The following is a 23,940-nucleotide window of genomic DNA, read 5'->3' as shown; positions in this document are numbered from 1 at the left end:
ACCCCAGCTGGAAAAGCAAAATGCTACAAGCCCAGGGGCCCCAACAGGGAAAATAGCCCAGTAAGGAAAGGAAAGAAGGAAAAATAAAACACTTTAAGAAGAGTAACATTAAAATAAATATTTCCTATATAAACTATGAAAACTTTAACAAAACAAGAGGAAGAGAAATTAAATAGAATAGTGTGCCTGATTGTACCCTCAAGCAAGAGAACTCTAACCCAAGAAAGTGGAAGACCATGGTACAGAGGCTATGGCACTACCCAAGACTAGAGAACAATGGTTTGATTTTGGAGTGTCCTTCTCCTAGAAGAGCTGCTTACCATAGCTAAAGAGTCTCTTCTACCCTTACTAAGAGGAAAGTAGCCACAGAACAAATACAGTGCAGTAGTTAACCCCTTGAGCGAAGAAGAATTGTTTAGTAACCTCAGTGTTGTCAGGTGTGTGAGGACAGAGGAGAATCTGTTAAGAATAGGCCAGACTATTCGGCGTATGTGTAGGCAAAGAGAAAGAACCGTAACCAAAGAGAAGGATCCAACGTAGTACTGTCTGGCCAGTCAAAGGACCCCATAACTCTCTGGCGGTAGTATTTCAACGGGCGGCTGGTGCCTTGGCCAACCTACTACCTACCTACATCTGTGAGTATGTTGAAGAACATATAATCAAGGGGTGCAACGTAGAACGTGTGACAATGTTGAAAGAGAAATATTTGCTATATTTACAAGAACATCATCCATCAACTTACAATCCAAACTACAAAACCTATAAACTCAAGAATAAGTTGGAGAAATATTTTAGTCACAAGGTTAAATTTTGGGCACCCAACTACCGAAGTGAACTTATGTATTCTGATCTCTTACCAGTTGGACAAGCAGTAGAGGCAGCATTTGAGATGGCCGCCTCTGAGGAAAGGTTTCTCCAGGAACCAGCTATGATGCTCAGGCGACAACTAATGGATGCCAAAAGGAATGCAGCCGTACTGCCATGGCCACCTACAGCAGCGCAGTTGATGTCCATAGAAAACAAACCACCACCAATCCTGATTAACTTTTTGTCGCAGCTTCTATGTGGGAGACCATTTAAAGATATTTCATCAAAGATGGAGAGAATGGTTGAATCATGTGCTCAAGATGTATGTTATGCTATGAGTCGAGGAGAATGGAAAATGCCTAAACATGTTCTTCTTGGAATAACGTTGAGACATATGACAGGAAGTGCTGAGCTCATTACACTGCTGAATCATTTCGGTCACTGTCAGTCATATTCCCAAGTGATGGAGCTAGAAACTGCCATATGTAACCAAATCAACACACAGGAATCCTTACTTCCCGCAACCATATCATCCTGTAAGAATAATGTAGTTCTCCATTTCAGCTGGGACAACTTCGACCTGTCTGAAGAAACACCATCAGGGGCTGGAACAACACATGTAGCACATGGTATTGTCATTCAGGAGACATCTAGCAGTGCAAGTTGTGACATGAACAGGGAGCAGCCACCTCAGCAGTCAGGGAAGAGTAATAAAGACAGGTCAATTTGCTATGAGGATAAAGAACTGCCACCTGGTTTCATAAGGAGTAGGACTGAGCCTAATTTGAGAGTGGAACATGTATCTGTGACAACACCAGTTTCATTTCATGAATCCAAGAATCAGACTTTGCTTGGACTATTGCAAGATTGTACAAATCTAATGAACAAAGTGTTCCTGGCTGGGCTGGATGGTTGTCACTGACTGGAAAAGGTGATTATGTTGAAGCCTGTGCTCAGTCTACAGTTGATTACATGGTGCCAGTACATAGGGCAATTACTGATAATGCCACAGTTCAGCACATACTCCGACTATGCCAGCAGGCCACAAAGGATGTGCAGCAGGAGGTCACTATCGTAACTTTTGATCTAGCTGTAGCAATGAAAGCTTATTCTATCATGTGGCAAAACCCACGAGAATACAGTGGTGTTCTTGTAAGGATTGGGGTATTTCATACAATCTGCTCATACCTTGGAGTCATCGGGAAGATGATGTCCGGCACAGGCTTTGAGGACATCATCATTGAGGCTGGTGTATGTGCAAGTGGATCGATTGATCAAATGTTGAGGGGCAAACATTACAACCGTGCAATGAGAGTTCACAAATTGATGTACGAGTCCCTAGAACGGCTCCTGCTTGATGCCTTTTATGCCAAGAGTGCAAATGGAAGTTCATTAAATGCCAGCTTACATGAACAACTTAAGACCCTCATTCAGTCACCTTCTCAATCTGGTTTGAATGACCTCCGTGCAAGTGACTGCTTTAAAGAGCTATATCAGCAGTACTGTATTTTCAAAGAGCAAGTGAGACATGGAGAACTTGGCAAAACAGCTTGTTTATGGATAAACTATATGGACAAAGTGGCGTTGCTCTTGCGATTTGCTAGGGCAACAAAGTTGAATGATCTTGATCTACACATAGCCTCATTATGGGACATGTGCCCAGCATTTTTTGCCTACAACCATCATAACTATGCACGGTATGTTCCAGTGTACCTTTTCTCATTGATGAACTTGTCACACACCCACCCTGGTGCTGAGGAATTGTTGCGGAAAAATGGTTTCAGCGTTTCCCGATCAGATGTTCCATCTACACGGAATCCAGTGGACCTCACAATTGAAGAGACCATCAATAGGCATGCAAAATCACATTGTGGAATCATCGGCTTTAGTAGGAACCCTGCAGCCTACAACAGGTGGTGCATCACCCGCCATGCCAGAGCTACATTTATGGAAGCGACATATGAAATGGCAGACATGAGTTCCACAGAGCTTGATACACACAAGGAAATCAGAAAGTCACAAATTGCTAAATCAGAGTCAGACGTCCAGTCTCTTCTTGAAGCAATTAAGGGATTTGTGAACCCTTTTCAGATTGATGTCAAGGATAAATTATTCTGTTTGTCTTCTGGAGCACCAGCAACTTCAAAAATTGAAGCTGACTTGTTGAGCGCTGATGCAGTTGGAGAAGAGGCATTCAGTGAGTTCATAACACAAAGACTACAGAGCAAGTTAGTTAGTTTCCACCAACCCATCCCAAGAAACAAACTGAGCACATTTGCCTCTTTAAGCCAAGTCAAGAAGGTTACAAGTGCGACTAACAAACAAATTCAGATTAAAGCTGAAAGAAACCTCTTTGGACAGCTGGTGATGCTTTCTGAAGAGCACAGCATCAGCCTGGAGAAGACACTAAGCTACCCATTAGCACCAATACCCTGGGCACTTTCAACTGCCGATGGTCATCCTGTGAAGACAGACAAAGCAAAATTGTTACATGTACTGGAGACTGGTGTTGCAGCTCCTGATGCACCAAAGGTAGAAAAAACAGTGTACATCACAGATGGCAATGCAATTTTGCAAGCTCTGATTGGCCTGCCTACTACCTTTGAGGAACTTGCAAGCAAGGTGTTTGAGCAGTTGCCAAAGGTACCAAGAGTAGACTTTGTTACAGACACATACAAGGAGAATTCCATAAAGAGCTATGAGCGATCGCGTCGTGGTGAATCACAAACATTTTTGATCAAAGGTGCAAGTACAAAAGTACCTCGTGACTGGAAATCTTTCATGAGTAATGACTCAAACAAAGAACAACTGATCAAACTTTTGTTGTGTGAATGGCAAACAGAAAAATATGCCCTAGATTACACAACAGACACATATTTTGTGTATAAGGAAGAATGCACTCTCCTTACAAGTAAGGATGGATTGACTGTTCAGACCATGCAGGTCCAGGACCTATTTTCTTCACAGGAGGAAGCAGATACTCGGATCATTCTGCATTGCATCCATGCTGCCAAATCATTTGGTACAGAAAAGGTGATTGTAGTCCGTTCACCAGATACTGATGTCTTCCTATTGCTGTTGAAGTTTTCTCAAGATATCGATCCGTCTGTGTTATTTGATACTGGCGTTTCAAATAAGAGAAGACTAATTGATGTGAGAGCTGTTATTAGCAAACATGGTACAGATTACTGTAAACTCATGTACTCTTTTCATGCATTCACAGGATGCGATACAACAAGTGCCTTCGTTCGCCGAGGTAAACTTACACCAAAGAAGACACTTGATGCCCATCCTGAATACCATTCAGCATTAATCTCTCTCGTAACCACTGCTGAACTTTCTGAAGAAACATTCAGTGAACTTGAACAGTTTGTCTGCTGTATGTATGGTAAGGCCAACTACAAAGACATAAACAAGCTGCGCTATGATATGTTTAGACAAAAATTCCAGCCCAAGAAAGGCCAAACCTTGTCCAGTTGTGATGGTATTGATCTGAGCTTGCTACCACCATGCAGGTCATCATTGCACATGCATATCCTCAGATGCAACTACCAAGCATATGTTTGGAATACGTCCAGTGTGCCATATCCAGACATACCAAGTCCAGTAGGCAAAGGCTGGAAACTTGATGACTCAGGACAGCTGCAGATTGACTGGGTCAAAGGTGATATACTGCCACAGGAACTCATTGATATCATGCCAGACAGAGAACCCGACAGCGATGACGATTTGGATACAGAGGATATTGACATTAACAATGTAGCTGACATCATTTATGATGAAGAATCATGAACGCAATGTGTAAATTGTCAAGCTAGTTTTTTCTGTAGTCTGTTGCCAGTGACAAAGAGGCACCAACTAAGACATCATACTCCACATATAATGATATTTATATGAACATAACTTCGTTGATTTCAAACATTGATTTAGACTTCCAAGCTCTTCACCATTTACTTGTTGTTATTAGTTATCAGTTTGAGTTATAAATGACATTTATTTTGGTTACATTTATCTTATTTTACTATTAATCAATTATTTTCTTGATTGTCTCAGTGAATGACACCTGTTAGATATGAAAGTCAGACACACTGCAACAGGTCGTATCCTACATTTATAGTTTTAGTCATATTTACTATGTTTGTGAATGCATATTCATGATAAAAGTATGTGGTGGCCACTTTACAGTGAATAATGTCCAAGCAGTATAATTCTTTTCAAAGCATCTCATTCTTTAAATGTTAGTAAAATACTCTTTTGTGTAATAAATCAAAAAGATAAATTGTTTTGTTGCTATTTGGTACCAGAAAGTAGAGATGATAGGGAGGATGAGGGTAGAACAAAGTTCCTTCAATTGAAACTTAGCCTGTTTTTAAGGGGTGGGGGATATGTATCAGCAATTTAGATAATGGATATTAGTAACAGATTAACTTTACATCATCAAGCTTAGTTGTATATGCTCCAAACATTTGATTGGCACCAAAATAATGCAGATATGTCACGATTTACAGAAGACATTACGAAGCGTTCCCTACAAAGTAGGTTTCGATAAAAATATGTGGCCATTATACAATGAATTGATTATTGTCACTTAATTCATATATTTTGGGAAATTAGTGAACGAAACTGATATGCAATATTCTAAATAAGATTATGTACAAAATCAAATATAGAAATGTAACCAAATGCCTCAACAATTTCATCAGTATCAGTAGCAACTAGTTACAGGTGCCCATTTTCGAACAAAAATTAAGGGTAGGGGGTACAATAATGGCCCTGGAATACGTAATAATAATTATTTATGGACATAATTATATACCATTTTGTAGCACTTGGTCTTAGCATTATGTTGGTACCAAAAATTTTCACTTAGTTTGGATATTAAGGAAGTTAGAGCCAATAAAGCGACACAAAGTAAGTGCGGCTGAAAATGTGAAAATTTGGCGTGCGGTTTGTACAAAAAGTGATAATTTTGCATTTTTGCCACGTTTATATGTTTGGAAACACCCGGATATGCATAAAGGACACCCTAAGGAAGAAAACTAAGGGGGTCGTGAAAATTCCCTAGGGGGGGGGAGGGTTTCCCTTTCTGGCCCATGGACTAATTGTCTTGCCCCTTGCCTCTGCCATTCATGTGTGACCTTTAAAACAATCCCTCTCAGTCCTGAACTTAGGTCAAAAGTGAAGAATCTGACAGGAAAGTAGGCAGGATTACTCACCTGAACTGATTGCCTTTTGACTCCCTCATTAATCCAACAGTCGTTCCACTTCCATTGAAGATGTTCCCTATTTTAAAGGCCCCAGATTTTTTTAGCAAGGAAAAATACAGTTTACTTTTGAAATTTATATTTTTATGTAAAGTACAGAAGCTTTACCATAGTTACATAAAAGCAGATCCAGTTGCCACTGCTCAATCTGTACAGAGAAGGGAAGTTATTGCTTTCGAGATAGATTATCACACTAGAGATTATTGGCCTCAATAAAAGTTATCACCTTTGTCCAGCAAAGGATCTTCCTTTTGGGGGTTGTCCGTTACCCATCCCTTTTTACCTAAACAACCTCAACAAATCTTTCATTCTTCAACTTGAAGTGGCGAGTCTCCTGATGAAATGTGTTGTAGAAGTAACTTCTCTAAATCCAGACTTCTACAATTTTCTTTTTGTAGTGCCCAATGTATCAGGTGGTTAGAGATATTAGCTTATGAAATTTGTAAAGATTCATGCAAACAAAGTAAATTTTCAATATTTAACTTAGCCGGTGATTATATAGCTGCAACTCTGTTGCTCGACAGACAACTCTACGGAAAAACTCGCCAGCGATCACTACACAGGTTGCGGGTGTGCCCAACAGCGCCATCTGTCGACCAGATACCCAGCTCTCAATGTAAACAAAGACTCAATTTTCTCTCTGTCGAGGTGTCGACAAGACGTACTTTACTCGCTGTTGCTAAACTGGAGTTTTTCACATCTATTTGGTGAAGTACTATATTCTAGTTTTGAGCTTTCGCTATGCAGGTGTTTTATCTTCATCTTAAATCTTGAACTCGCTTTGGATAGATTTAATTATGGTGACAAAGAGAGTATGGACTTTCTTTCACTTTTAAATGGCCGACCCTTCCCTTAGATGGAAGTGTGTTTAGGCTTTTAGTATTATCTTATCACGTTATAGATTTTCCTCTATATATTTTATATATCTCCGCCTTTATTAGGCCTCCTCGATTAACTTTCCATTTATTATAAACATATAAAAATAAATTTTAATGTTTTGTTTATATGCGACTTTTCCTGAGAGTAGGCGGTCCTAACTTGGAAACCGAAGTTAATCAACGTTGAGCCATTTATATCGTAATTAGATTTTAAAGAGCTAAGGATTTAAAACTTTTTAAATGTAATATTTTATGAAAGAATTTCTTTGATAATCTTCGTACTGTTTTCAAAGATGAACTAACGTTTAGTTTTTTTATGCTACGCAGTTGTTGACGTTCAGGACGTTCAACATGCGCTCTATCGTTACGATAGAGAGAGAGTGTATCACGGTTTCACTTTGCAGTAAGAGTAAATCGATTCTGACGTTTTGTTCATTCTTTCTTAGCTTAAATGTTTTAAATTCTATTTTAAAGGAACTTTTTATTTGAAAAACCTTTCAGTTTTTTCCTTTAGTCAAATAACATGTTTTTTTGACGAAATATAATTGGGCTCTTCTCTTGGGTGCGAAATCAAGAGAGAAAGAGAGAGAGAGATAGAGACGGAGGGAGAGAGAGGAGAGAAAACGTTCCGTTCAAGCGGGTAACGTTGTTCTCGAGTTACTCTCGTCCCTAGTCGCTGTACGGGGAGGAAGGATAAAACGTTTTTAGTTTTTTATTCTCGTCCCCAGGCTATGTGCGGTGAGAGATTGAAAACGTAGTTATATGAACTAGTGTTTAGTCTCTTTCCCAGCCACTGATTTTTTTATCTTAAAATATGTTTTCTGTTTTTTGCTGGTATTAATGAGCTTGCATTATACGACTGATTTCGCAATTACTACCTTTTGATGAAGGGTAGAATTGCGTGCTTCAGGTAGAAATCAGTAAAAGTTTCGATTTCAGTGAAATAAGTGCAAAACAGAAAATCGAAGTGATAAAGTGATATGCGCAAAGTGTTACAGTGTTGCGTCCGAGGGTTCGTCTGTTCGTGCCTGTCGTTCACCTAGTCCGGGACCTCTTGCATGCTCCCAAGCCCAGGGGAGAAGTAATGTCAAACGACTTATGGGTTCGAGAGGCCTTGATCAACGAACAGACGTTTTCCCTCTATGGTATCGGGTGTATCTTACCAAGATCTCCCCTACCATAAGACGAGAGAGACGTTGTTTCTCCTCGTCATCCGAAGGCTTTTTGCATAAGAAACCTGTCACAAGGTTTCGAAGCCCTTAAGCGAAAGTCAGTCCTTTCAGGACAGGTCCAGCGTCCTGGTTACAACCATTAGGACAGTTCTGACCCTATGCAGTCATCGGATAACTGCTCGCCGCCTAACAAAAGCGTAACACAGACTCCGAGAGTCTTTTTTTGTTGGCAAAGTGTTGCGGTCACAGACGTTACCCTCGTCTCTTACCACAACCATTTCCGTTGATCCTTAATGGGTTGTATGGCAAGACATGCAGTATATGCTTGCCTCCCTTATGGAAGACTATTCTGCCGATTAGTCCGTTGAGTCTAGCCGTTTATCTCATCGATATCCTGGCTTTCAGCCAACCTAACGTTCCTTTGTGCTTACTGTTGACGTTGGCGTAGCTTAGTCACGTCAGTCAGGTTGTTGAGAACCACACTCGATGCGGTCTCGTGTGGTTTTTCAGCCGCATTTGGACGTTAGGCCACTGGCTGATGCTCCTGTTGACGTTCAAGGCGTTCACTAACAATCGGAGTTGACTTGTTTTGACGTTGTGCGTCAACCTCCGCATTCTAGAGTTGTTTTGACTGCTCAGTCTAGGCAGTCAAAGCAGTCTCGAGTGGACGCTGTGCGTCCTCACGCACCTGTTGTGGTTGACAGTTCAGTTGTTGACAGTTCACAGACTGTCAAGCAGTTACATGACGTTGCGTTCTGGTCCGCTACTCATGCACCAGTGAGTGTGGACTCTGCTTTTAAAGCATTGCCACCACGGTAGGTCTCTCCCTTGCTTGAGACTCAGCTTTTATCGGACAAGGTTCCTGTAGATGAGGAAGTTGCTGTTCCCCCTCCTACTGATATTTCCTTGAGGACTCTGTCAGATGGAGAGGAGCCTAAAGCTGCTTAGCCCCCTATGGACTTTAATTAAATCATGATGATTTTTTTAAGGATCTTTGTCCGGATCTTTTTGTAACTGCTGCTCCTCGTTCGCCTAAACGTCAGAGCTTACACTAGGCCTAGCTACTTCGAAGCCGTTGTTTTTAAGCTAGTGCTCTCTCGCTCTCCTAGAGAGCTTTACGTTGGCTAGGCGACTGGTTTTTCACCAGGAGGAGTTTGGGGGATACAGCCTTTGCTTTCCCTTCTTTTAAACTGGTTTATAGAGCGAGAGTCTGATATGACACGAGAGAAGTTCTCGGCTTGGGAGTTCATGCCTCTGCCCAAATAGACTTCTCAATTCTCGTAGACTCTCCCTGGCGCCTGGCCAGGAGACGCTCCAAGTTTTTTACAGGTCAACTTCACAGCTGTTTTCGAGCCTTTGAAGTTTTGCTGTACAATTATGTCATGCATAACAAGGCTTTCAGGGATGGTAAGCGGTACCTCCTCAGTCGCTAACCCCGTCTGTTGCCGCACCTGCTCCCGTAGACCCTAAATGGGCTTTGCTGCAAGACATGCAGTCCAAGCTTGCGTCCTTGATAGAGGACTTTAATGCGGAGAAGGTTGCTACCGAACCTTCTGGCCAACAACCTTCCAACCGGTCGGTTGTGCGCCCTGTTGACGCTGAGGTAACCTACTCGCGTCTGCCAGTTGAGGTGGTTCCTCCACCGATGCGACCCAGTGTGGGTTGCCAGCCGCACGTTGACGTTAAGCGACGCTCGGAGGTGGTTGTTGACGTTCAGGACGTTCAACAACCAGCAGAGGTGACTTGTTTTGACGCAGTGCGTCAACCTCAGCAACCCGGTAGGGTGTTGACTGCACAACCCAGACGGTCTAGACAGTCTCGGGTTGACGCTGTGCTTCCTCGCGCACCCATGGTTGTTGACAGTTCACAGACTGTGCAGCAGTTCCATGATGTTGCGTCCGGCTCCGTCACGCATGCACCAGTGCGACCGGACTCAGCAAGCCAGACGTTGCCCACTCCGTTGCCGTTTCCTCATCAGTTTTCGGATGAGGAACCCTCTGATGAGGACGTTGCTGAACAACAAGACGATCAGCCCCCAGAATAGATCAAGCCCTGCTATCCATCCAGAAGATGCTGAAGAAGGAACGCTGCTCAGTCAGGCTGTGGATGAGTCTGGTAGGGACGCTGTCATCCGTGGAACAATTTGTGTCACTAGGAAGACTACACCTCCGTCCTCTTCAATACCATCTAGCTTTTCACTGGAAAAAGGACAAGACGCTAGAAGCGGTCTCGATCCCGGTTTCCGAAAAGATAAAGTCTTGTCTGACTTGGTGGAAGGACAATATCAACCTAAGAGAGGGTCTTCCCCTGGCTGTTCAGACTCCCAACCACGTTCTCTTCTCGGACGCATCGGACGTGGGCTGGGGCGCGACACTAGACGGTCGGGAATGCTCAGGACTGTGGAACTCGAGTCAGAGGAGCATGCATATCAACTGCAAGGAGCTGTTGGCAGTCTCTCCTTCGAGGCAAAGTGGTGGAAGTTAACTCGGACATCACCACGGCCTTGGCGTACATCTCCAAACAAGGAGGTACCCACTCACTGACGTTGTACGAGATCGCAAGGGACCTGCTCATCTGGTCAAAAGGTCAAGACATATCCCTAGTAACGAGGTTTATCCAAGGCGACTTGAACGTCATAGCAGATTGTCTCAGTCGGAAAGGGCAAGTAATTCCAACCGAATGGACCCTCCACAAGGATGTGTGCAAGAGACTTTGGGCCACTTGGGGTAAAACCATCCATAGATCTCTTTGCAACCTCGCTGACCAAGAGGCTTCCAATCTATTGCTCTCCAGTCCCGGACCCAGCAGCAATACATATAGATGCTTTCCTCCTAGATTGGTCACATCTGGATCTCTACACATTCCCACCGTTCAAGATTGTCAACAAGGTACTGCAGAAGTTCGCCTCTCACGAAGGGACAAGGTTGACGTTAGTTGCTTCCCTCTGGCCCGCGAGAGAATGGTTCACCGAGATACTTCGATGGTTAGTAGACGTTCCCAGTAGTCTTCCTCTAAGGGTAGACCTTCTACTTCAGCCACACGTAAAGAAGGTACTCCAAAGCCTCCACGCTCTTCGTCTGACTGCCTTCAGACTATCGAAAGACTCTCGAGAGCTAGAGGCTTTTCGAAGGAAGCAGCCAGTGCGATTGCTAGAGCAAGGAGAGCGTCTTCCATTAGAGTCTACCAATCGAAGTGGGAAGTCTTCCGAGACTGGTGCAAGTCAGTTTCTGTATCCTCGACCAGTACCTCTGTAGCTCAAATAGCTGTTTTTCTCTTATACCTGAGAAAAGGACGATCCCTTTCAGCTCCCACTATCAAGGGCTACAGAAGCATGTTGGCATCGGTCTTCCGGCATAGAGGCTTAGATCTTTCCAAACATAAAGATCTGCAAGACCTCCTTAAGTCTTTTGAGACCACCAAGGAGCGTCGTTTGGCTACCCCTGGATGGAATTTAGACGTGGTACTAAGATTCTTCATGTCAGACAGGTTGGAGCCGTTACAATCAGCCTCCCTGAAAGATCTCACTCTTAAGACTCTTTTCCTGGTATGCTTAGCCTCGGCTAAAAGAGTCAGTGAGATTCATGCCTTCAGCAAGAACATCGGATTTTCGTCAGAAAAAGCCACTTGTTCGCTACAACTTGGTTTTCTAGCCAAAAATGAGCTGCCTTCTCGGCCTTGGCCTAAATCTTTCGATATCCCCAGCTTATCGGAGATCGTAGGCAATGAACTAGAAAGAGTCTTATGCCCTGTTAGAGCTCTTAAGTTCTATTTAAAGCGTACTAAACCTTTACAAGGCCAATCTGAAGCTTTATGGTGTTCAGTTAAGAAACCATCCTTGCCTATGTCAAAGAATGCTTGGTCAGACTTTATCAGATTGTTAATACGAGAAGCTCATTCACATCTGAGTGAGGGAGACCGAACTTTGCTTAAGGTGAAGACGCACGAAGTTAGAGCTGTAACAACTTCCGTGGCCTTTAAGCAAAATATATCTCTGCAAAGTATAATGGACGCAACCTATTGGAGAAGCAAGTCAGTGTTCGCGTCATTTTACTTGAAAGATGTCCAGTCTCTTTACAAGAACTGCTACACACTGGGACCATTCGTAGCAGCGAGTGCAGTAGTGGGTGAGGGCTCAACCACTACAATTCCCTAATTCCTTATCCTTTTAATCTGTCTCTTGAAATGTTGTTTTTTTATGGGTTGTCCGGAAGGCTAGGAAGCCTTTCGCATCCTGGTTGATTTGGCGGGTGGTCAAAGTCATTTCTTGAGAGCGCCTAGATTAGGGGTTTGATGAGGTCATGTTGTATGGGTTGCAACCCTTGATACTTCAGATCCTAGGGGTCGATCAGCATCCTAAGAGGATCGCGAGGCTCCGTAAGGAAGACGTACTTAAAAGGCAGAGTAATTGTTCAAGTCGACTTCCTTACCAGGTACCTATTTATTTTGTTTTTGTTATTTTGATAACTTCTAAAATGAAATAAAAAACTCTTAGCTCATAAAAGTGTAAACATATATTACTGGTCTCTACCCACCATCCTGGGTGTGAATCAGCTATATAATCACCTGCTAAGTTAAATATTGAAAAATGTTATTTTGATTATAAAATAAATTTTTGAATATACTTACCCGGTGATTATAAATTAAATGACCCTCCCTTCCTACCCAATAGAGACGCAGTGGGACGAGGAGAAAATTGAGTCTTTGTTTACATTGAGAGCTGGGTATCTGGTCGACAGATGGCGCTGTTGGGCACACCCGCAACCTGTGTAGCGATCGCTGGCGAGTTTTTCCGTAGAGTTGTCTGTCAAGCAACAGAGTTGCAGCTATATAATCACCGGGTAAGTATATTCAAAAATTTATTTTATAATCAAAATAACATTTTTCACAATCATCGTTATTTTACTTCAATACTAACCCAATATTTGTAGATTTCCCATCACCACCCCGCAATCTAGTGAGGTCAGTAGCAAACTGAGGTATGTAAGTATTTTTTAGTGCTGTCACAGTGTTGACATAGGTGGTTAAGGTGTCAACTCAGGATCAAGCTGTTCATGTCAAGAAAGTAACTTGTATCCACTGCTCACTCCAGAAAGCTGACTCTTGAATCCTATATGAATATTAATATATAAGTGTCAGAATGATGAATTTTGTTTAGAAAATTGGCTTTTATAATGTAAAGATATTGTAGGAATTTTAAAATTTCTTTATTTTGATGTCAAGAAGTTAAGATGTGCTGTATAACTTTTATTAACACCAAAATATCAAGTGCAGATGGAAATCTATGTAATGCTTACTTACTCAGAATATGTAGATTCAGTTTTTGTATTACAGTATTCCTTGCATGAGAAAAATCTCTCTCAAAAGTTTCTAAAATTTAACCTCTTTCATTTGCAGAGATCAGAATGGGGAGCTAATCTAACACGGGCCGAGTCAATAGCTCGCCAAGAAATCCGTGAGGAATTCAGGAAAGCTTTGTCATATTTGGAAATTTGGGAAGACCAGTTTCAGAAGGTTGTATAGAAATGTTTACTGTTATACACTCCTTTATATTGATTTTTGGTTAATCGAGGTCAAGATTAAGATACCAAGAAATATATTTTTTTAATTACCTTTTATCTGCTCTTGAAAGCTATTTAGCTAAAACACTAAAATAAATTAATCTTTATTATTATTGAATGTACAATGAAATAGAATTTTTTTCTGGACTTTGTTATGAAATCCCTAGATTCAACAGGAAAACCAGTGGCTTAACTTAACATACTTATCACTTCCATATTGATAATCAATTGTTTAAGAATTTAATTATTAACTATTTTTTGCTTGTCCTTGGTCTTGATTTTGTTAAGAGTTTTTATGCTTATTTATGAGATTTTGTATTTTAAGTTGTTATAAAGTATCCTATAAGAGGTAGATATCCTTATGGTTTGTAGCATTCCATCATTAAAGTACCGTTGCGAATACAAACCATCATCCTTTATTTTAAGAAGCCTCTTCCAGTGTGAGCGGGAAAAATTTGTGTAAGTTTGGTAGCAAACTCGTTAACAGTTGTCGAATAGGTGATCAGAGGGTCCCACTCATCTGCCTGACACAGTTCAGCTACTTTTCCTTTATCGTGAGTAGATGTCTTGCTCAGCACTCTTCCCCAACTGTCTCACTTTTTAAGCTTTCACCTTGGTATAATTGTCGATGAGTTTGCTTATTTTGATGACTTTTCTTTTGTTATTTATCAGTGATTCTGCTCTTGTGAAAAGAGCTAGTAATCAGCAAAACTGTTTAGAGGAAAGATAGGTTGTATGGGCATTTTATGTCTGCTTTGTCTATTGAAACACATGTAATGTTCTGTTTTAAGGATCTTGTGTTTAGCCTTGCTCCACCCTGCTCTGAAAGATCATTCTGGTCGCCTCCCCAATGGGAAAGATTTTAGGTAGAAGAGAAGGTAAGCTAAGTTTTTTGTGCTATTGGATTCTAACAAACCACTTTGATATACAGTATTCCTTCCTACTCCTCAGACCAATTCTGTTTGATGTCCTCTGTGTACTCCTCTAGCCTCTCGATCTGAGGGAAGTACACATGAGGAGAAAGATAATTAGCATGCATACCTTATGCATAAATCTCCAGGTGCACATGCTGAGAACACACGTTTGTGTAGGGAATTTGTGCCAAGTTCTTTATAGGCAAGACCTCTACTTGAGCATGGTGATTTCGTGCCCCTTGTGGACTTGCTCCCTGTATAATCCCAGAGACTAGGAATACCTTAGTAATATGTAGCCTCTCTTGGGTACTGCAGTTGATCGTTTCTTTGGCGTCTTCCTGGACCACCTTACTTTAGCTAAGGACACAAGTGTTCCCAGTGTCTGGTACTGCCTCTGATCCTGTGTTATCTCTTGTGGCTTAAGACTCTTGAAGTTCTCACAAAAGAAGGCCTGTTGGTTTTGTGTTAGTGCCATTGGATTGATAAAAGTGCTCATGTCCATGTACATTATGCCTGAGATGGAATGATGTTGTTCAGGAAGAAGAGGAAAAAGAAGGCTAACAGATTTTTTAGCTTTGGATTTGACAATGCTCAAACTGATGCCTAAGAAACACTTTAGCTTCTTTTCTGCTTTCAGTTTCTGAGCTGCTATGCCTTCTGGTTCCTTTAGGGCTGGTTTCTCTCAAGGAATTTGGGTTGCGGTGGGAGGAGACGCCAGCTTTTGCTCTGGACTTGTATCGTAACAAGGAAAAGTATCGCCTTCCCCTAGCGAAGGTACAGCATTTTTCGTGTCGTAAGACAACGACTTCTGAAAAATGCTCTAGCAAAAATAACCCTGCATCTTAACACTGATACAGTTCTACAGGGGAGTTTGACAATCCTCAAATACCCCAGTAATGATATATAGTACAAGCATTGAAACTCACCACACATATCATAAGCCTACAATTATCATTCATATGTAATGAATATACTGTACTATCTATTTTCACATACAAGACAACCTTTAGATAAAACGAGGTTGAAAATTAGGGCAAATATTAATGAATTTAGGTCATATCTCTTATGTAAGATGACTGGTGAGTTAAAAAACCATTGGAATATAGGCTAGCTTTTGCTGTATCCTTAGGAATCCAAAATAAATTTAATAACGTTGAATTTATATCGTGCTTATCCTAACGCTGTGCTTCCAACGGAAACCATTTTTTTGTCTGTTTCATCACCGATCATAGCAAATGAACAAACGCATTTACATATCCAAGCAACTGATGATACTATGAGCTTTTAGTAATAATGATGTTAACAAAAATATAATTACCATATCCTTAGAAATTTTTACACATCACATAACAGGAAAATCATTTGGTTTGCATTTAGTCAACAATAATAAACTACCATTAGTGACAGTATGATGATTTTACGGTCTTATGATTATTTTAAGCTGTTACAAATGATAATTTTACATTCCATTTCCAAATATTTTTCCTAACTTCAGTTGTAAGTTAGTTTAGTTTCTTAACAATGTTCACCCACATCAGTTATGGAACCATCAGCAAAAAGAAGGAAGTATGAGGCTAGTTTTGAATTAAAAGTTAAACAAGCAGCCAAGGAATCAAATAATTGTGCGTCCACTAGAATGTTCGAGAAGGTGGTGGGAGATTGAAGAATGACTGTGGATAATTTGAATCATGGTGGATTTTTAATGAAAAATAAATATACTAATCTAGATTCTATGACTACTGTACCGTCATTAACGTTACCATTAAAATTATTGAAAGGTTATGAAAGAAAGATAAAGGTCGCTGAGAATGCAATGTTTATATTTTGTCAGCTGCACTCTTAGATAAAAGTTGATTTCATTGTTGATATGGAATATTTCATGAAGTAGACTGTTTATTATTATTATTATTATTAATTGCTAAGCTACAACCCTAGTTGGAAAAGCAGAATGCTATAAGCCCAGGGGCTCCAACAGGGAAATAGCCCAGTAAGGAAAGGAAACAAGGAAAAAATAAATATTTTAAGAATACTAAAATAAATTTCTCTTATATAAACTATAAAAACTTTAACAAAACATGAGGAAGAGAAATTAGATAGAATAGTGTGCCCGAGTGTACCCTCAAGCAAGAGAACTCTAACGCAAGATAGTGGAAGACCATGGTACAGAGGCTATGGCACTACCCAAGACTAGAGAACATGAACATGTGCCAATAATATACTTGGTAAATATGGTTTGGTTACCTTTATTTTTTGGTTATAGTACTGAGGCCTAGGTTAGCCTCTTAATAAACCTCACTTGGAATTCAATATATGATTTTCATATCGGTTATGTAAGACGACCTGCAATTTTCGAGGGTGAATTTTAGGATTTAAGGGTCGTCTTATGTGGGGAAATATACGATAAAATCTTTAATCAAAATTTCACCTCGGCCATCCCTTTATAGTCCTGATTTTGAAGGGAGAAGCAACTAAACTTATTTACTGAACAGAGTTACTAGGCTTCAATGACCATTTCCTAGAAAATACTCTTAAATAAAAGGAAAAATAAAAAGTTTTCCTATATAGAAGAAACTCTTAAATACAGGTATATTTCTGCTGCTGGCTTAAATATATCCATATTAAAGAACTTGTGTTATTATAGACAGGAAAAATGCAAATGATTACTTAAATATTGTCATTTTATATTGTTTAGTAAAGTAGTCTAGTTTTTAATATTTTGTTTTGGATTTCAGGAATTATGTGAAGCCTTCAACAAAAGAAGAGTACTGCTGGAACGGAAGTTGAATGACATACATTCTCATCAAAATAATCTTAGCAAAGCCATGTTTACCACAATGGTAAGTGTAACCAGTACCTAGTTTTGATGAAATTTCAGTTATGATTGATTTTTTTTTTTCCATAGGGTCATCACTGGCACTTTTTTTTTTTAAGCTTAGTCAAAAATTCTTTTACAGTAATTCAGTACTTTGATAAGGTAATGTACTGTATTGTACACCAGTTCAAGAACTTTCATGTTTTCAGGGAGTTACTAAGTATTGTATGTATTTGAGGTTCATGGGATTTTGCTTTCAAGAAGCAATTTCACAAGTCCAACAATTAGAAGGCCATACACTTGACTAGAGTAACTGCATTATAAGAGTTATATCCACATTAATATTTCTATTGTTAATAACATTTTAATTTTATGTACATATAGTAGCTGCAATATTGTAACAATATTTAGAAATTTACCTATTATTTTATCAAGTGCAGTACCATATTGATTTATTTTGTTTCCAAAGGATGTTGAATATCTTTATAACATTTTTAGAATGGCTGCTGCTTTACTCATGCTGCATTTATTTGTCCTCTTACAACATTCAAATTTGAAATGTGCCATATTAGAGAAAATTATTTAATTAACGCTTGTGTACTTTTACTAAGGGACGAATCAGAGCTGCCTCAGAAAGCAAGGACCTGCCTTTTCAAGAGGCTAGCACTATGCTAGGTATCACAGGAAGAGTTATGGAGGTAAGTGAAAGTGACATTTTCTATTATATACAGTAGGGTCCCGAATTATGCGAGAATTTGGTCGATTAATGACCTCGTGTAAATGGAAAATCGCGAATTTCGAAACACACAACTAACAGAAATAATTCCATTGCGGCCATGGCAACCAGCAATTTGCCTATTCAAATGTGTTTACTACCCATTTCCAATACTTTCTTTGTACTATACTGTATTTCTTTATAATATCAAATTGTTCTTGTAAATAAATAAAACATTTAATATACTTTAAAGTTCTAATAACTTGAAAAATGGTTAAAATTACATCCAGGATAGGTGTAAACACCATATATTTCCCGTTATAACACAACCCAAAATACAGACAAATTTTAATGTTTGTCATATCTATTGTATAATACAACTGGTGAATAGCAAAACCATCACTCTATAGACTAGCTTGTTGTATGATTGAAAATCCAGAATTATCAAAATAAAGGCGATTTTATATCATGCGTTTCCTAAACACGCCAAAAAGCACAATAGAAAACGACAACCAATATTTTGTTTACGTTTATCTCTGATCACAACGAAGAAACAGACGCATTTATACATCTGTGTTTTTGAATTGACAGCAATTTTACCAAGTATAGATTATATGTTGAATTTGTTATTACCAATGTTCTAATTATTTTTTATTAGAACTTTCAAATAAATGAAATGAATGCCATTTATGAAATGTTTTTCTTTATGATGCCGCCTGAAACGGAAACCTTCCATTTGTTTACGCTCCATCTTCGATCATAATAAACAAACGAATGCATTAAACACACATGATCTAAGTCATAACTAATGATATTACAAACATTTAGTAAACATTATGTTATTACAAATATTTTACTTACCGTATCCATATAAATTCCTAAATTCGTAGCAAAGCTGGAAATTTTTTTTTCCTTATGCGTTTAATCCACAATAGCAAACTGCCGCTAATGACAGAGTGATAACTTACGATAATTCTAAACTGTTACGAAAGATAATTGTCCTTTCCATATCCAAAATACTTTTCCTAACTTCAGTTATAAGTCAACTTGTACCCACCTCAATTATGGATCCATATGCAAAAAAGGTAAAAGAAGAAAGTACTAGGCCTATTTTTAAAGTCACCGAACAATTAGGTTACCGCTATAACGTTCGATGAGAGAGAGAGAGAGAGAGAGAGAGAGAGAGAGAGAGAGAGAGATGGTTTTAAAGTACTAAACAATAAATATGATAGGTTATAACACATTGGTGTTTATGTAATATTAACTGTATAGATGGTTTGAATAAGTTAAGAAATGGTGTAAACAATTCTTTGTTATTGTATTCGCGCGGAAGCTAGATATCAGCTGATGTGATCACAGCCAAAAGTAAAACAAAAATAAGTTAGCAATACTCGATTTTTAAAACACACCCGAAATTTAACAACATAAGTACATGTTTTATTATAGCGCAATTGACATTTAAAGAGTAAAAATTTTCTGGAATAGAATGGTGTTTCCTAAAAAATAGTGGTTTGCGGACGAAATCGGTTACCGTATTTTAAGCTATGATTGAAATGGATGTATACACGGTATAATTTTTTCGTTTTGTATTTAATTGACACTTCAAGAAAACCGATTTTGGTTTCTTCATCTATTTGTAAGTATTATATAACGAGAGAGAGAGAGAGAGAGAGAGAGAGAGAGAGAGAGAGAGAGAGAGAGAGAGAGAGAGAGAGAGAATCAGCTGTTGTAATTGAATGTCGTGTTTTTGTTTCGTGTACCCCCTGAAGCGAGGAATTGATCGCCACAACTAACAATATTCATGTTAATTTCATTCTTAAACTCAAGTTGCCATATGTGAACTATGGTTTTATTTCTTACGGAGAGAGAGAGAGAGAGAGAGAGAGAGAGAGAGAGAGAGAGATTTCTGCCATCAAATCTCTCTCTCTCTCTCTCTCTCTCTCTCTCTCTCTCTCTCTCTCTCTCTCTCTCTCGATTTTATTTTACCGTCTACTCTACAAAACCAATGTTTGCAAATCAAATGTATACTGTTTAAAATATGACAAAATATTGACGACTCGTTACCGAAGTTTAGGCTATTCACTGCCGATAAACGAACCCAGTCTACTCGTGAAAACCTTGAACGCCCAGAGGGAAAAATAAGGCTTTTAAATATACTGTACTAAACAAAAATAATGCTTTAATATACCATCATTAACACTACCATTACAATTATCGTAAGGTTGGAGAAAGATAAAGATTGCCGAGAACGTAACCACATTTCTGTTTACATTTTGTCAGCTGGACTCGCACAGTTAACAGTTGATTTCATTGTTGATGTGGAATTTTATCCTTAAATAGGATTTGTTCCGTAACCGAAATACAAACCACGCTATTTACAAAGGGTATTACTTTTAGCGTAGCTGAAATGGCGAGCCATTAGAATTTAACGAGGGTGTATTACCCCCGCGCTAGTTAGCGGGGGGGTAGGGGAGTGGTAGCTAGCTACCCCTCCTCCCCCTCACACACAGGTGAATACTCACTTTCACTTTTGGCTCGGACTGTGACAGACGTCTCTGTCTTGGTCCTCGCTTGGCAGCCATTGTCTGTTTTGTCTTTACTTAATCGCTTACTTTTCTTTTACTCAATATATATGTAAACATGTTTTCATGTTTGTATATATATTTGAGTATAGAAATAAGTAAGTTTCCTTTTCAGATGTGTGTGTGTAGTGTACGATATCTACGTGGAGGCCTCGGCAGTTAGGCCACCACGGCCTAATTTTATGGGTTGCGATCGAGTTTGACTTCGGTCTTTCTCTCTCTCTCTCTCTTGAGGTCGTTCACCCTTTTACTATGTTTTACTACGCCCTTGTAGCTTCCTTCCCGTGTGGGTGGGGTTGCTACGCCGTACATTTTGTCTCAATTAGTTTATGAATCTAATTGTAGTTGTTAATTTTTCAGCTTGTAGAACGATTCCTTTCGGGGTTTTCGTTTTTTCTTTAGTGTTCATTCATTTTTAAATTACTTAATTACATAGTTACATAATTATAATTGTTATAATTCTGTTTTGGTTACAGCTCTCCTTCCGCGAGTGTAAGTGGTTGTGAGGGCACGTGCCTGTTGTGTAATTCTTGTTCCTTTTCCTCGGGATTCCTCTTCGGAGCCTTCCCGGGGGAATGAATGTGTACTAATATTATTTGTTTTATTTTTTTACAGTTACCGATCTAGTTCGTTTCTGTAATATAGCAACGGTGTGAGCTGTCTGGTTGAGTCCTGGGGATTCGGCTGTTGCTGCCTCCCCCCTTGTATTGTCGTCAGGGGCGTGTCTCCTTCTACTGGTAGTACTCCCGTGTCGACGGACAGCTCTCCAGTTCATTTTAGAACAGTCAGGAGGCTTGCCTCCTTGGGCGGATAACTTTCCTTCCGAGGGAAGTTTTTTCCTGTCCAGGCTTGAGCTTTTCCTCTTTTGGGGGGTTCTTCTCTTGCCCTTTTTTCGTGCGACTATGCTCTTGGTGCTGAGCGGTCGCACCTGCAGTTTCGCTCAAGGGGCTGGGCAACTGCAGGAGCTCCTCTTCGGAGGATTGCCCCTCTTAGGTCACTGGCTGACCAGTCTCTTCCACGAAGTGTTTCTCTTTCGTTCGCGAGAGAGTACACTCATAGAGACTCCTCTTCGGAGGTTTCTTCTGTTGCTGTTGCTGTTGGCCTCCCTCGCCGTAAGGCCCTCCGTCCGCCTCGTCGTAAGGGCCTCTCATCTCCCTATAAGGGTGCTTGAGGCGCCTTTTTGAATCTCCGTTTGCAGCCTACAACTTCTTTTTCTCGATCTTCCGTCTTGGTGCAGATGGACAGCAGTCTAATCTCGTCTTCCGACGGGCAACGGTCTTCCCGACGGACAACGGTCTTCCCGACGGACAGCGGTCTTCCGACGGACATCAGTCTCCCGGCGGACAACGATTCCTTCGGGGCAAAGGGTTGCCCCCACGGGGGTTCTTCCCTTGCGTGTCAGGGTTTCCCTGCGCGCCCTTCTGTTCGTCAGCGCTCTCCTGTTCGTCAGCGCTTTCAAGATGATCTTCCCTGTGGTTCCTGTTACGTGCCCTGTGCGCCCACGTTCGCCCTCGCGATCTAGAACTTCGGTTCAGGTCGGGGTCAAGGACTCTTCTTCTTTGCGCAGGCTTCCACGCGTAGCCTTCTGCTCGTCAGCGATCATCAGCTCGTCAGCGATCATCAGCTCGTCAGCGATCATCAGCTCGCCAGCGATCATCAGCTCGCCAGCGATCGTCAGCTCGTCAGCGATCATCAGCTCGCCAGCGATCGTCAGCTCGTCAGCGATCATCAGCTCGCCAGCGATCGTCAGCTCGTCAGCGATCATCAGCTCGCCAGCGATCTCCAGATCGCCCACGTGTGTTACAGCTGGCACGCCAACGTTCTCCAACACTTCTGAAGGAACATGGTTCGCCAGCTACTAGCTCAACTGCGGATGCTGATCGCCATCGCGCGACCCTCAACTGCAGATGCTGACCGCCATCGCGCGACCCTCAACTGCAGATGCTGACCGCCATCGCGCGACCCTCAACTGCAGATGCTGACCGCCATCGCGCGACCCTCAACTGCAGATGCTGACCGCCATCGCGCGACCCTCAACTGCAGATGCTGACCGCCATCGCGCGACCCTCAACTGCAGATGCTGACCGCCATCGCGCGACCCTCAACTGCAGATGCTGCTCGCCATCGCACAACCCTGAACGATTGCCCGCTTACGCATGCTGCTCCTCATCGCACCACCCTGAACGATCGCCCTCCTGCAGATGCTGATCACCATCGCACCCTTTCACGCGATCATTCACCTGCGCATGCTGCTCGCCATCGCACAACCCTGAACGATTGCCCGCTTACGCATGCTGCTCCTCATCGCACAACCCTGAACGATCGCCCTCCTGCAGATGCTGATCACCATCGCACCCTTTCACGCGATCATTCACCTGCGCATGCTGCTCGCCATCGCACAACCCTGAACGATTGGCCGCTTACGCATGCTGCTCCTCATCGCACCACCCTGAACGATCGCCCTCCTGCAGATGCTGATCACCATCGCACCCTTTCACGCGATCATTCACCTGCGCATGCTGCTCGCCATCGCACAACCCTGCACGATAGCCCGCTTACGCATGCTGCTCCTCATCGCACAACCCTGAACGCTCGCCCTCTTGCGGATGCTGATCACCATCGCACCCTATCACGCGATCATTCACCTACACATGCTGCTCGCCATCGCTTACCGCCAGCGATCTTCTTCACCTACGCGGCAGCACGATCCCTCGCCGTCACGCCCATTCCCCTGCGCGCCCGCGCGATCGCTCGCCTGCGCGCCCGCGCGATCGCTCGCCGGCGCGCCCGCGCGATCGCTCGCCTGCGCGCCCGCGCGATCGCTCGCCTGCGCGCCCGCGCGATCGCTCGCCTGCGCGCCCTCGCGACCGCTCGCCTGCGCGCCCGCGCGACCACTCGCCTGTGCGCCCGCGCGACCATTCGCCTTTGCGCGACCGTTCGCCCTCGCGCGACCATAGTTCGCGGCGAATTCCACAGCCGGTGGTAGCAGCAGGGACGCGTGCTCCTAGGCGGCACTCGGGATCACCTCCATCCAAGCACAGGTTGGTAGTGCAGGACGAAGACAGGTCAGTACAGCATTCTTCCCACCTTCTTTTCAGGCAGGAACCGTCGTGTCCTCTCCAAAGGATCGCCCGATCCCTTTCACCTTAGCGAGGATTTCGGACTCTGTGTCCTTGGAGCAGCAGACATGGTTTGATCCGCTGGCACGGGCGTTAATGAGGGTTATGAAACCAGCACT

At 41.8% G+C, this 23,940-nt stretch overlaps 1 protein-coding gene across 4 annotated transcripts in view; it reads left to right on the top strand.

Moving 5' to 3' along the window:
- LOC137638531 (uncharacterized) overlaps positions 1–23,940 on the top strand; it is a 77,218-nt gene that overhangs the window by 9,859 nt on the left and 43,419 nt on the right. For all 4 annotated transcript variants that reach the window (XM_068370658.1, XM_068370659.1, XM_068370657.1 and 1 more), the window contains exons 3-5: positions 13,516–13,632; positions 17,326–17,430; positions 18,017–18,103. In XM_068370658.1, coding sequence (XP_068226759.1) covers positions 13,516–13,632; positions 17,326–17,430; positions 18,017–18,103 — 309 coding nt within the window. The remainder of the gene's footprint in view (positions 1–13,515; positions 13,633–17,325; positions 17,431–18,016; positions 18,104–23,940) is intronic.

The sequence above is a fragment of the Palaemon carinicauda genome, chromosome 3, assembly GCF_036898095.1.
Source record: "Palaemon carinicauda isolate YSFRI2023 chromosome 3, ASM3689809v2, whole genome shotgun sequence".
In the NCBI taxonomy this organism is placed as follows: Eukaryota; Metazoa; Arthropoda; class Malacostraca; order Decapoda; family Palaemonidae; genus Palaemon; species Palaemon carinicauda.
The sequence above is the reverse complement of the archived record's forward strand: the minus strand, read 5'-3'. Positions and strand labels throughout refer to the sequence as shown.